The sequence below is a fragment of the Chiloscyllium plagiosum genome, chromosome 17 (assembly GCF_004010195.1).
Source record: "Chiloscyllium plagiosum isolate BGI_BamShark_2017 chromosome 17, ASM401019v2, whole genome shotgun sequence".
NCBI classification, from domain to species: Eukaryota; Metazoa; Chordata; class Chondrichthyes; order Orectolobiformes; family Hemiscylliidae; genus Chiloscyllium; species Chiloscyllium plagiosum.
The window spans coordinates 72,292,090-72,307,383 of record NC_057726.1 but is presented as its reverse complement, the minus strand read 5'-3'; the positions used below and the strand labels follow the sequence as shown (position 1 = coordinate 72,307,383).

Sequence of the window (15,294 nt, the reverse complement as noted above, 5' to 3'; positions counted from 1 at the left end):
TGCTGCCTGACCTGCTGCGCTTTTCCAGCAATACATTTTCAGCACCCTTTGTCTTACCCAAGGACACTGTATTGTCTGTACGATGGATAGAAAAACCATCAGTCTGAAGTGCGCAGTTGGGAATGGATGGGTTGAGCCTGGTTTCTGTGAAGCAGAGTGCGCAGCAGTCGCTCAGTTCACGCTGAAAGCTGAGCCGTGATCTCAGTCCGTCCATCCTGTTCTCCAGAGATTGTACATTTGCTCGGAGTAAGCTAGGAAGGGCGGGGGGGGTGGTCTTGAACCCGTGTAGTCTCAGTCTTACTAGCAGGCCAGCATGTTTACCCCGCTTCCTCGCATGTTTCTTACATGTTTGTTCCTGCTGTGCTACAGGCTTTTACTGTGTTGCTTCACGTGTTTCAACGACTGTTCTGCCTACTTACAGCTGCCCATAGACAATCCACCTTTGACCTTGTGCTGTCAGGCATCGTGCGAAGCTCTGCCACTGTGCACAGTTTTGAAATCTTTGCTGAAGTCGCTCGAATCCTGAAGCCTGGAGGGAAATTTTACTTCACAGAACCCGTATGCAGATCAGGTGATCTTCCCGTTTGACCTTTGGCTGGGTAGTACCAGATCTGATGTCTCTGTCGGTTATTGTAAGTATGCTGGAGTTACTGAGGATCAATGAGCAGAGCATTTGAGTTGATGTTTCAGTTCAGTGCTGAGTATGTGGTGGGAAAGGAAGAAAGCTGAGAGACAGAAGATGTGTCTACAGGCACTGTCGTCCAAAAGAAAATAGGGTTGGTGAATATAGTTTGAAAATGTCACGCTCAGTGTTAAGTCCAGAAGACGATAAGGTGTTACAAATAAGGGGAATGCAAGTTACTCTCTCAGCTTGCAAGGTTGTCTCAGAAGCAAATCACATCAAATCTATCCTGCAGCACAGTGACTGCCTTAATCAGATCTTTGTTCACTGTGAATCGTGCAAACTCACAAATGGGCCAGCCTTCATTCCTGGAAAGTACCAGTGTCCCTCAAATTACCCTGGAATCACGCAGCGTCTCCATTTGAACTGTTTAACAAGCATTTTCACGTTGCTGCAATGCAACAGTGGCACAAGTGATAGTTCTCACTAATAGGTACTGTTAAAAAGATTCAGTTCAAAAAGATGTTGTGCAATGTGGGATAAGAGTTTCAGTGCCAGTGCACTGCCAGGTTGTACATGCCAATGATTGGGACATGGTATTCCCTTGGTTGTTTGTAATAGACAGATTAGTAGACATATTCAACAGCCCAGGCTTGCAAAAGCCAACACAAAATGGTTGTCCAGACATTACATGACTGAAGCTAATGACTGGGCAAGATACCTAGCGTGCTCATTATCCTGCAATTAACAGTTTGCTAAGTGTTAATCGATTGTAACTTATATAATCACACAACTCTCTGTATTTCGTCGGAGTGACTAGTGGCCATTCGATGGAGCTGTCCGCCTTGGATCTCCCCGTGAGCTTTCGAATAAACCAGTCAACATTCAAGGCTTGTGTGGCACGGTGTTTCTAAATTGGACTGCTACGAGCGAGTTACCCACTGCATAATTTACTTCTTTCCCCAAAAGCCAGTTTGGGTTTTGCCAGGGTCACTCAGCTCCTGATCTCATTACAGCCTCGGTTCAAACATGGAGAAAAGAGCTGGATTCCAGAGGGGAGGGGAGAGTGACAGCCCTTGATATCAAGGCTGCATTTGACTGAGTATGGAATTAAGGAGCCCCGGACAAACTGGAATCAATGGGTATTGGGGGCAAACTCTCTGCTGGTTAGAATCATACCTGGCACAAAGTAAGATGATTGTGGTTGTGGAGGGTCAGTCATCTCAGCTCCAAGACATCTCCGCAGGAGACCCTCAGGGTAGTGTCCCAGGCCCAACAATCTTCAGCTGCTTTATCAATGACCTTCCCTCTGTCATAACGTCAGAAGTGGGGATGTTCGCCGATGATAGCACAATGTTCAGCACCATTCGCGATTCCTCAGATACTGAAGCAGTCCATGCTTAAACGTAACAAGCTCTGGACAATATCCAAACTTGTTCCAGCAAATGGCAAGTAACATTGGTGCCACACAAACGCCAGACAATGCCCCTTGACATTGAGAGACACTCTAATCACCGCCCCTTGATATTCACGATATTACCATCACTGAATTACCCCACTGTCAACATCCTTGGGGTTACCATTGGCCAGAAACTCAATTGGACTCACCACATAAACACCGTGGCTACAAGAGTAGGTCTGCGACTAGGGATACTGTGGTGGGTAACTCACCTCCTGACACCCCAAAGTCTATCCACCATCTCCAAGGCACAAGTCAGGAGTCTGATGGAGTATTCCCCACTTGCCTGGATGGGGGCAGCTCCAACACTCAAGAAGCTTGACATCATCCAGGACAAAGCAACCTGCTTGATTGACACCACAGCTACAAACATTCAATCCCTCCCCACCAGCGCTCGGTAGCAGCAGTGTGCACTATCTACAAGATGTACTACAGAAGTTCACCAAAGATCCTTAGACAACACCTTCCAAACCCACAACCACTTCCAACTAGAAGGGCAAGGGCAGCAGGTACTCGGGAACACCATCACCTGCAAGTTCCCCTCCAAGCCACTGACCTCCCTGACGTGGAAATATACTGCCATTCTTTCACAGTCACTGGGTCAAAGTCCTGGAATTCCCTCCCTACCAGCATTGTGGGTCAACCCACAGCAAGTGTGCTGCAGCGATTCAAGAAGGCAGCTCACCACCACCTTCTCAAGGGATGGGCTATCAATGCTGGCCAGCCAGCGAGGTCCAAATCCCACAAATGATTTTTTAAAAAACTGTGTTAGAGTAATAGAACTGCACAGCATCAAAACAGACCCTTCAATCCAACTCATCCGTGCTGACCAGATATCCTCAATTAATCTAGTCTCATTTGCCAGCATTTGGTTTATATCCCTCTGAACATTCCTTGTCATAAACTCACCCAGATGCCTTTTAAATGTTTTAAATTTAAATATTTGTACCAGCCTCCACAATTTCCTCTGGGTGCTCTTTCCAATTGCAGCACCACCCTCTGCATGAAAAGGTTGACCCTTACATCCCTTTTAAATCCCTGCTAATAGGTAGCAGTCATCTCTGCATGGTGGCTCAGTGGTTAGCACTGCTGCCTCACAGCGCCAGGGACCTGGGTTCGATTCCCACCTCGGGCGACTGTCTGTGTGGAGTTTGCGATTCTCCCCGTGGTTTTCCTCTGGGTGCTCTGGTTTCCTCCCACACTCCAAAAATGTGCAGGTTAGGTGAATTGGCCATGCTAAATTGCCCATAGTGTTAGGTGAAGGGGTAAATGTAGGAGTATGGGTCTGGGTGGTATACGCTTCGGCAGGTCAGTGTGGACTTGTTGGGCCGAAGGGCCTGTTTCCATACTGTAAATAATCTAATCTAATCTAAAAAAAAGGGTCAAGTTACCTTGGTCCGGTTCTGGAGGCTGTGATATTAGCTGTCAGTACAGAGCAGGTTAATGAAGAGAAGCAATGGCCAAGTGGTATTATCACCAGACTATTAATCCAAAGACCCAGGCAATACTCCCATATGGGTGGCACGGTGGCTCAGTGATTAACCGTGCTGTCTCACAGCACCAGGGTCCCGGGTTTGATTCCAGCCTTGGGCAGCTGCCTGTGTGGAGTTTGCACATTCTCCCCGTGTCTGCGTGGGTTTCCTCCACAGTCCAAAGCTGTGAACTTAGGTGAATTGGCCATGCTAAATTACCCCATAGTGCTCCGGGATGTTTAGGTCAGGTGCATTAGTCAGGGGTAAATATAGAGTAATAGGGTGGGGGAATGGGTCTGGATGGGTTACTCTTCAGGGGGTTGGTGTGGACTTCTTGGGTTGAAGGGCCTGTTTTCACACTGTAGGGATTCTATAATGTCTATCATTTCTATTCTGGGGAACCGGCTTCAAATGCCGCCATGGTTGAACTTGAATTCAATGATTAAAAAAAAAATGAGTCTAATGACAATGAAACTTGTCGATTGTAGAAAAATGTCCTTTAGGAAAGAAAATCTGCCATTCTTACCTGGTCTGACCTACATGTGATTCCAGATCCACAAATCTCAGCTGCCCTCTGGGCAAATTAGGGATGGGCTATAAATATTGGTGATGCCAGTGATGTACATGTCCCATGATTGCATAATAATAATGTAAAACCTCTGATCTACTGTTTTCTCGTGTCTACCGTAGGTAACTCCAGACTGAAGACGGGCTCACAGCTCACCTCCAATCTAAAACTTGCTGGCTTTACAGAGATCACTGAGGTAGATAAGTCCACTTCATGCGTTACCTTAGGTCACCCCAGAGGAGGGTTGGAGCGAGGGGTTTCGGGGACCAAACAACCACAGTGAAGAGTGCTGGGAGTCCAGGTCTGGAGGAGAGGGGGTGGGATTGTGGAGTCTAAAAGACCAGATGTGGGTAGGGAGTGGGTGGAGAATGATGGGCTGGGGTGGAGGGTGAGGGAGCCGGTGGTGGATGAGGAGAGACCAAGGGGTGGAGGTGTTGGTGGGTAGTGTGGGGCCAATATGATCTTTCTTCAGATCGGGGCAGTGAAGAACACTTAAAACATTAACTCTATCTCTCCCACAGATGTTTCCAGACCTGCTGAGTTTCTCCAGGATTCTGTATTTGTTCCAGATTTACAGCATCTGCAGTATTTGGTTATTGTGGGAGTCCTCACTCTGGACTGACTGCAGTCACCTTCTAGAGCAGTTTCCAATGACATTTTTTCAATGTCTCTCTTTGTCCTAAAGGCTCAGGGTGTTCCTGGTGTTGGACCCAGTGCCAGTGGCACCTCAGGCTAGTCCGGCCTAATGCTAACACAAGTGGAAACTTAGGATCCAAGCCTGGGTACGTTACAGCTTCGGCCCTCAATGTTCAGCTGAAAGGTCCTTGAGCTGAGGCTCCTAGACCTCGGAGATTGTCCAAGCATTCTTGTTCTTTTCACTTTCACTTGGCAGCAAGGGGCAAGTGTTGCGCAAGGCCATCTCTTGCTGTAATTCTCACCTTATCCAGTTGGCTGCTCTGTGTTGAGGGTGGATGTACCCCCAGAGGTCCTGGAGTCCCTCTGCCTCAGGTCAGGTTCATTCATTTGGGAGTCCTCCTAGTGGCAGTAACAGAATCCATGGGCTTTGCTTCTTCACAGATACAGTCTGACCCTTTAACAGACGAAGAACTGAATTCAATAAAACAATTTGTTGGCTACAAAGGTAATGATTTGACTAAGATGCACTTGGGTGCGAAGAAACCAAACTTTGAAATTGGATCATCCGCTCAACTGAAACTATCATTCGTAAAGAAGCCAAAAGCAGTAGATGGTAAGTATTGTCTGGTGAGAACTCTTGTTGAAGTGTGATTATTTGCTGCTCTGTGCTGGAGGCAGGGTTAGATACAGCCTGGTCATTGATGCAGACATCCCTGGAATAAATAGAAAAACAATATTTTCTATTCCTTGTCAGTCTAACTGTTGACCTGTAGAATCCAGCACCATTCCAGTTCTCCCGTCAGGACCTGCTGCTGCATTAGCATCTCATCACACTGTGCAGGACAGCAGAGAATACTCCCCATACTTTCAAAAACGCAGGCAGCTCAAACAGTTTGAAATGCAGACCACCACCATCTGGTACTCCCAGGATAGGTACAGCATAGGCACTAAATATAGAGTAAAGCTGCCTCTACACTGTCTGCATCAAAGACTTCCAGGACAGGGATAGCATGGATTTAGATCAAGTAAAGTTCCCTCAACTCTTAAACTGAACGTAATGCAACCTTGACACTGTCCCATCAAACACTCCAAAGGCAGGTACAGTATGGGGTTAGATGCAGTGTAACGCATCCTGTACTATTTTAAACTGACAGTAAAGTTAGATTTAATCTTTTAAACTGAAGTAAAACTTCTATCTTTGTAACTAAAAATAATGCTGCTTTTACACTGTTCCCATCAAACAGTCAGAAGGCAGGTATTATACGAGGTTAGTAACTGAATAATATTCCTTCTGCTCTTTTCTTTAAACTGAAAAATAGAGCTCCATCTTCCCTTTTGACCTGAAAATAAGACCATAAGACATAGGAGTGGAAGTAAAACCCATCGAGTCCACTCTGCCATTCAATCATGGCTGATGGGCATTTCAACTCCACTTACCCGCATTCTTCCCGTAGCCCTTAATTCCTTGTGACATCAAGAATTTATCAATCTCTGCCTTGAAGACATTTAGCGTCCCGGCCTCCACTGCACTCTGCGGCAATGAATTCCACAGGCCCACCACTGTCTGGCTGAAGAAATGTCTCCGCATTTCTGTTCTAAATTTACCCCCTCTAATTCTAAGGCTGGGTCCACGGGTCCTAGTCTCCTCGCCTAATGGAAACAATTTCCTAGCGTACTTTTTAAAATTGAAAGTAAAGCTCTCTCAACGCTGTTCCCATCAAACACTTCTGGGCCAGTGTCAGTAAGGAGTTAGATACAGAGTAAAGCTCCATCTACTCTTTTAAACTGAAAGTAAAGCTGCATTTTGCATTATGCCCATCAAGCCCAGAGCAGAGCAGGAATAGTGTGATTTTAGATACAGAGTAAAACGACCTGTACAGTGTCTTTAAGCACTCCTCTCTCTCTGTCTGAGTCTCTAAACACTCCTTCCAGGTGTTACACTGATTTACTTGTGCATCTTTTAATCTAGTTTCCTGTGTTCACAATGTTGTCTCCGCTATACTGGGGAGACTTAATCGCAGACTGGGTGGTTGCTTTCAGAGACCTACACCCAGTCTGTGAGCATCTTGACCTTCCAGTCACTTGTGAATGTAATTCTGCAGCTTGCTCTCAGACTCACATTTCTGATCACAGTCAACTGCACAGTTTGAGTGAAGCCCAACACCAGGCCCAGGAACAACACCTCATTGCACTTCTTGGACTCAAAATTGGGTTCAGCAACCTTCAGACTGTAATTTCTGCCTGGCTGCAGGTTAGCTACCTTGTTGTGTTAGAGCTTTTGGTTTTAATCCTGTTCTTCTCATTTTGCTGTCAGACGGCAGCTGTTTATCGTTCTGTCATTTGCACGTCCTCCGAGTAGAAGCTTTTATTCCTTTAATTATTCCTTTGCCACCCACTTAAGTTCAGTCCTTTCTTTGTCAGGTACTTGGCTGTCTCCCCACTACCTCAGAACCTCCCTCTTCCACCCTCCCCCCATTTCACTAGCAGTAAAACTAAGCTACCTCTAACTTAGTGTTGATGAAGGCTTCCGACCTGAAAGCTTAATTCTGTTTCTCTCCTTGTGGGTACTGCCAGACCTGCTAATTATTTTCAGCATTTTGCTCTCTCGGCAAGGTTCTCCATTGAGTTAATGCAGCTAGGGTGTGTAGGAACTGATACTGTGACTGTCTACTGCTGCTTGGTCACTGCAGTTGGTCAGCCACTGAGAATAAGTGAGGTGTGAGAGAATGTTCAGGCTCATCCTTGAAATTTGATGTTGCAGAGAAACCGCAGCTGGACCCCAGCACGAGGAAGGCTTGGACCCTGTCAGCCACTGACATGAATGATGATGATGTGGTGAGCTTATCTTTTCTAACCCATGCCTATTGTCCTGTGCTTCAGCCTTCTCAGGAGGGCAGGGGAAATGAAGGCGGAGCAGAAATACCTGACCCACACGCCTATCCCTTGAGGTTTATGTCGAGATGCCTAGCAATGGTGATGCCCCTCTCTGACGTTTATGGCCACTCTCAGTGGTGTGCTATTGGATGGTTTGCAGCATTCGGTGTGATGCAGTGAGCTTGTGTTCATCATCCCTTCCTCTCCACCAAAAGGTAGTTGGGAGGGTTCTGTACTCGACACTGAGAAGGAGCTGGATCCAGTGCAGACTTGAACTCTCCGTCTTTTGATTCAGAGGGAAGAGGGCTCTGAGTCAAGCCAAACTTGATATCGTTCCTTAAAGAAGAGGCGCAAAGCTGTTCACAGTATTCCAACTGTGGCCTGACAAGTGCCTTGTATAGTTTTAGCAAGACCTCCCTACTGACATATTCCATTCCCTTTGAAATAACTTGAGCAGTGTTTAACTAGCTTGGATTCTATTTGCATAAAGTGAATGGAGAAGCTGGGATTGTTCCTGAAGAAGAAGTTTAATAGTGCTGCTTCCTGTTACCAGGCATATTGGTAGGAGGTTTAGGAAACAAATGAGACATTTTTGGGATAATTGGCAGGGAACCATGAACCATGAGAGCAGATTGATTCAGAGCTTGCAAAAGAGAACTTGAGAAATAACGGAACGTTCCATTCTATCCAGTTTGGCATAGACCTACATGGGTCTGAGTTCCTCAGTATCAAACTGCATTGCAACAGCTTGCAGTAGCTAAGAAATGCTCCTCTTACCAGAAATGCCGACACCTCGATAAGAAATAAATAATCCCACGGTAAAGGGGCAGCACGGTGGCACAGTGGTTAGCACTGTTGCCTCACAGCGCCAGAGACCCGGGTTCAATTCCTGCCTCGGGCAACTGTCTGTGTGGAATTTACACATTCTCCACGTTTCCTCCGGGTGCTCCGGTTTCCTCCCACAATGCAAAGCTGTGCATGTTGGGTGAATTGGCCATGCTAAATTGCCTGTAGTGTTAGGTGAAGGGATAAATGTAGGGGGATGGGTTGCTCTTCAGTGGGTTGGTGTGGACTTGTTGGGCTGAAGGGCCTGTTTCCACACTGTCAGTCATCTAATCTAAAATAAAAATGGACCAAATGTGGTAGACTCAAGGATCATGGCAGAGCTGCCTGGGAAGGAAGGGAGCTAATACCTGAGCTGGCACCAGCCCACAAAATAACTGTTGCAAAGAGTATATTTAATTGAAGTATCAGAGAGACTGGAGATACTCAGTTCAAATTCATAGAACATTACAGCGCAGTACAGGCCCTCCGGCCCTCGATATTGTGCTAACGTGTGAAATCAGTCAGTAGCCCATATAACCTACAATATTCCATTATCATCCATATGTTTATCCAATGACAATTTAAATACCCTTAATGTTGGCGAGTCAGCTACTGTAGCAGGCGGGGCATTCTCTGAGTAAAGAATCTATCTTTGACGTCTGTCCTATATCTATCACTTAGGCAAAAATGGGGACTGCAGATGCTGGAGATTAGAATCGGAAGTGTGGTGCTGGAAAAGCACAGCAGGTCGGGCAGCATCCGAAAAGCTGAAAAATCAACATTTCGGGCAAAAGCCCTTCATCGTTCCTGACGAAGGGCTTTTGCCCGAAATTTCGATTTTCTTGCTCCTTGGATGCTGGCTGACCTGCTGTGCTTTTCCAGCACCATATTCTTGGCTCTATCTTTCACCCCTCAGTTTAAAGCTATGTCCCCTTATGCTAGCCATCGCTATCCTAGGAAAAAGGCTCTCACTGACCACTCTATCTAACCCTCTGATCATCTTGTATGTCTCTATTAAGTCACCTCTGAACTTTTTCCTCTCTCACAAAAACAGCCTCTCAAGCCCCACAGCCTTTCCACATGAGAGCCTCCCTCCATACCAGCAACATCCTGGTAAATCTCTTCTGAACCCTATCCAATGCTTCCACAACCTTCCTATAATGCGGTGACCAGAACTGTATGCAATACTCCAACTGCGGCCGCATCAGAGTTTTGTACAGCTGCAACATGACCTCATGGCTCTGAAACTCAATCCCACTACCAATAAAAGCAACCACACCATATGGCTTCTGAACAACCCTGTCAACCTGGGTGGCACCCTTCAGAGATCTATGTATATGGGTACCAAGATCTGTCTGCTTATCCATACTACTAAGAATCTTACCATTAGCCCAGTACTCTGTATATCTGCTATTCATTCCAAAGTGAATCACCTCACACATTTCCACATTAAACTCCATTTGCCATCTCTCAACCCAGCTCTGCAGCTTATCTATGTCCTTCTGTAACCTGCAACATCCTTCTGCACTATCCACAACTCCACTGTCCTTAGTGTCATCCACAAATTTACTAACCCATCCTTCTGCACCCTCATCCAAGTCATTTATAAAATTGCAATCAACTGTACACCACCAGTAACTGAACTCCAGGATGAACATTTCCTATCAACTGCCACCCTCTGTCTTTTTACAACTAGCCAATTTCTGATCCAATAGTCTACCGTGGTGAATCTTATCAAATGCCTTACTGAAATCCATATACACCACATCATTCGCTTTACCCTCATCTACCTGTTTGGTCACCTTTCAAAGAACTCAATCAGGTTTGTGAGGCACAACCTATGTTTCACAAAATCGTGTTGACTATCACTAATCAAATTATTCCTTTCTAGATGATTATAAATCCTGTCTCTTATAATCTTTTCCAACACCATACACAATCAAAGTCAGGCTCACTGGTCTATAATTACCAGGGTTGTCTCTACTCCCCTTCTTGAACAAGGGGACAACATTTGCTATCCTCCAGTCATCTGGCACTATTCCTGTCGACAACGATGACATAAAGATCAAAACCAATGCCTTTGCAATCTCCTCCCTTGTTTCCCAGAGAATCTGAGGATAAATCCCATCTGGCCCACATTTTCCAGAATTGCTAACATCTCCTCCTTATTAACCTCAATTCCGTCTCGTCTAAAAGCCTGTATCTCAGTATTCTCCTCGACAACATTTGCCTTTACCTGTGTGAATACTGATGAAAAATATTCCTGACATACCAAAAGAAAGCTTTAGAGTTTTCCTTGATCCTACCTGCCAAAGACTTTTCATGTCCCCTCCTGAATCATCTTAGCTCTCTCCTTAGGTCCTTCCTGGCTAACTTGTAACTCTCAAGCACCCTAACTGAACCCTCATGTCTCATCTTTACATAATAAAAAAAATCACACAACACCAGGCTATAGTCCAACAGATTTATTTGGAAGCACTAGCTTTCAGAGCACTGCTCCTTCATCAGGTGGTTATGGAGTGTAAGATTGTGAGACACAAAATTTACAGCAAAAGTGTACAGTGTGATATAAGACCATAGGACATAGGAGAGGAAGTAAGGCCATTCGGCCCATCGAGTCCACTCCGCTGACTTTCAGAAAGAACTGAAACCAACATGGTCATTCTAAAAGATGAGAGACTTAACAATCCAGGTATTTTTCAATATATATTTTCAGTTACATCACACTGTATACATTTGCTGTAAATTCTGTGTCTCACAATCTTATACTCCACAACCACCTGATGAAGGAGCAGCGCTCCGAAAGCTAGTGCTTCCAGTTAAACCTGTTCAACTGTCACCTGGTGTTGTGGATTTTTAGCTTTATACACCCCAGTCCAACACCAGCACCTCCAAATCATCTTTACATGAGCCGCCTCCTACCTCTTGACAAGAGATTCAACTTCTTTAGTAAACAATGGTTCCCTCACTCGACCACTTCCTCCCTGCCTGGCAGGTACATAGTTATCAAGAATGCACAGTAGCTGTTCCTTGAACAGCTCCACATTTCAATTGTACCCGTCCCCTGCAGTTTCCTTCCCCGTCCTATGCATCATAAATCTTGCTGAATCACATCATAATTGCCTTTCCCCCAGCTATAACTCTTGCCCTGTGGTATATACCTAACCCTTTCCATTGCTTAAGTAAATGTAACCAAATTATGGTCACTATCACCAAATTACTCACCTCCCTCCAAGTCTAACACTTGGCCTGATTCATTACTCAGTACCAAATCCAATGTGGCCTCGCCTCTCGTTGTCCTATCTACATACTGTCAGTAAACCCTCCTGCACACATTGTGAAAGGAAGAGTAAAACTTTGGTAGGATTGTCCACAGACTGTTATAACTACAGCTAAGAATATATAATGATAGGAATAGCAGAAAAATGGACTATTATTTAAATGGTTAAAAATTGTAGCATGCTGCCTCTGCAGGGGAGGGAGGGGGGGGGACCTGGGTGTCCTGATGCATGAATCACAAAATGTCCGTTTGCAGGTGGATCGCGAGTGGAATATTGTCCTTCATTGCTAGAGGGGTGCAGTTTAAACATAGGGAGGATGTGTTGCAGCTGTATAGGGTGCTGGTGAGGCAGTTTTGGTCTCCTTATGTGAGAAAGGACGTACTGGCACTGGAGTAGTTGCAGAGAAGGCCCACTAGTTTGATTCTAGAATTGAGAGAGTTGGCTTATTTGGAGAGATTGAGTAGCCTGGGACTGTGCGTATTGGAATTTAGAAGACTGAGGGGTGATCTTATAGAAGCATATAAAATTATGATGGGAATAGATAAGGTAGAAGCAGGGATGTTGTTTCCATTGGTGGGTGAAACTAGAACTAGGGGCATAGCCTGAAAATAAGGGGGAGCAGACTGAGTTGAGGTGGAACTTGTTCAACCAAAGGGTTGTGAATCTGTAGAATTCCCTGCCCAATGAAGCAGTTGAGGCTGTCCCATTGAAGTTTTTAAGGCAGAGATAGATTTTTGAACAGTAAAGGAATTAAGGGTTATGGTGAGTGGGTAAGTGGAGTTGAGTCCACGGAAAGATCAGCCATGATGGTCTGATTGTCTACTGCTGCTCCTGTTTTTTTATGTTCTTATGTATAAGTAAACGCTGCCTGTGGCGCGCACAGCCTGCACAATAGGCAGAGTGACAATTCAGCCATCTCTCCCTGCCTTTTCCTAGGATCTTATTGATTCTGATGAACTGCTGGATGAAGACGATTTGAAGAAACCAGATCCTGCCTCGCTCAGAGCTATGGACTGTGGAGATGGCAAGAAAAAGAAACGGGCCTGTAAGAACTGGTCAGTGTCTCACACTTTGTCAGGTTACTCTAACAAGAAGTAGTCAGTGTCACACACTGAACATTAAAGTCCAGTCAAACAATTAGCCTGTTTCTCCATCTTCCTCCCGCCCTCCAATCCATTGACACTCAGCATTGACATTCTCTGGTAAGAACTGGTCAATGTCACACACTCACAGTCACATTGCATGAGTAAAAACAGTCAGAACCCTGCAGTTTTTCAGGTTACACTAAGAAAAACTGATCCATACCCCTCACTCATGTCAGAATGGGAACAGGGCATGTTGAATGTGAATCTGTAGATGTATAAAGGCATGTTAAGTTTGATCATACATATGTAACAGAGCATGTTGAGTGTGGTTATAGAATTGTATCATGGAATGTTGAGTGTAGTTACAGAAGTACAGAGAGCATGTTAAATGTGGTCATAGAGGTGTATAAGGGCAGGCTGAGTGTGGTCATGGAGGTGTATAAAGTCATGTTGATACACTGGAGGTGTATCAGGGCTTTTAAGAGTCTGATTAAAGAGGTGCCTCAATACATGTTGGCAGTGATTCTGGAGATTTCTCAGGGCATGTTGAGTGAAGTTACTGAAATGTGCTTGAGGTTTTAATTCTTTACATTTGGTGAGCCTAGTTGAAATGTGACTGGCTGTCTCTGTCTCTGTGTTTCAGTACGTGTGGACTGGCTGAAGAACTGGATGGCAAAGGATCCACAGATGTCAAGAAACTGCAGGTGAAATCGTCATGTGGAAGTGTGAGTATTGGCAGGAACTTGAGCACAGCAGCAGTCATCCTGTTAATGTGAAGAGATTGTCTGAGATCTGTTTAAAATATTGCCAGTGCTTTTTCATCCAACACACTGTCTGACTTTACTTGAGGATCACTGATTCCACTTCACAGTTTAAAGTACTCACGAGATACTGCTTATCTATTCAGAACATGCTTGTGCTTCAGTGATCAGCAAAAACTGCTACAAACTGCCAAAACTCATATTTAAATTTGTAATGTCATCTTCATAATGAAAGGGACCATGTGTTCACCAGATCAACTTGTCTTTGGGAAGCTTTCCAGTCTAACCGGTGTTAAGCCCTCAATATCTCTTTTTTTTATTATTGAGTTTTGCACCCATGCTGTATGTATTCTGATAGCAAAGATAAAGTCCCAGGGTGTCAACTGTGTTGACGACAGTGTTAACCCCTCCACAGCTAATGAGGAAGTAGTCAACAAAATTCATTCTCAACACAGTGCTTCCCAGCATTCTCACTTGAATATTCCCCTTAATTGTTGGCTGTCATGAAGTGCTGCTGTGTGTGGATTGCAGCTGACCAGTTTTAAGGTGGAGTTTTGCCGTGCAGGGGAGACAATTACAAAAGCTAATTACATCTGCTTTGCAACTGCGGATACTGGAAATCTGAAATAACGATAAAGTTTTTATGATAGAGAATTTTTTACGTACGTAATTGTTTTGAGCAGAAAAGTGTCAAATAAACATAAGGTGATGCATTTCTTGATAATAAGATAAGTACATACAAAATCCTATTAGAACAAATGTATTCATTATTTGTGGGCATTGCTAGCTAGGCCACAGTTTCCTACAGGTAAAGCTTGCTAGTTAGTGAGTTTGGCGAAAGATTTGTAGCTCAGGTTGAGGTTGCCAGTGTCTAATTTCACATGTCTTTCTCTGTCTCTCCCTCTCATGTTCTCTGTCTCTTGTGCGCTCTCTCTCTCTGCGTGCACCCCACTCCACCCCCAAAGTTATTACATATTCACCTGGTGTTGTTATGTTTGTTGTCTATCATGTGGTTTGGATTTGCGATAATGATAACCTTGCTTCCTTTGACTGTTGTAGTGCTACCTCGGTGATGCGTTCCGTTGTGCCAGCTGCCCTTACATGGGGATGCCTGCCTTCAAACCCGGTGAAAAGATCTTGTTAGCTGACCAGACTCTCACCGATGCCTGACTTGTTTTGAATGGGATTTGACGTGGTGATGCAGTGTGTTTCACCGGCACTACAACCACGCGGTAGATATTCTCTCTGAACTGAACTCTGGGCTGTTTGTTCTTCTGTTTCCAGCAGAGTGATTGAGCTCTGCTTGAATTGGGTATCTCAGATGGATGCAGCAGTCACATTCTGACCAACACGAGGTTTATTTGTAATCTGCGTGGTGTTTTCTGACACCAAATGTGACAAGTTTTACTGTTCTCTCACCGCGGCTGTGTATATTGAATGATTTTGGTGCTGATTTTTTTTCTGTCATATAGTACAATTAAATGAGTGTCAACTTATGTTGCTGTCCTCTAACTTCATGGAGCTGGCTTTCGTTATTCTCAAAGGTGTCCTTTACCTGTCACGACCCAGCAATTGGTACTGAAAAGGCTGCCATTTTTTGTTCATTCAAGGGATGTGGGCATCACTGGCTGAGCCAGTATTGCCATGATAATTGCCATGATGATGAACTACCTTCTTGAACCACTACAGCTTATGTGGTGGAAGGAGAACT

The 15,294-nt window shown here is 44.9% G+C and overlaps 1 protein-coding gene across 1 annotated transcript; it reads left to right on the top strand.

The window, feature by feature from the left end:
- Positions 1–290: 290 nt before the first annotated feature.
- Positions 291–15,079, top strand: ciapin1 (cytokine induced apoptosis inhibitor 1). The gene is made up of 7 exons (XM_043707405.1): positions 291–571; positions 4,244–4,317; positions 5,199–5,370; positions 7,519–7,592; positions 12,674–12,792; positions 13,466–13,547; positions 14,643–15,079. The coding sequence occupies exons 1-7, from the start codon at positions 346–348 to the stop codon at positions 14,751–14,753; spliced, it is 858 nt and encodes a 285-aa protein (XP_043563340.1). The 5' UTR covers positions 291–345; the 3' UTR covers positions 14,754–15,079.
- Positions 15,080–15,294: the final 215 nt, after the last annotated feature.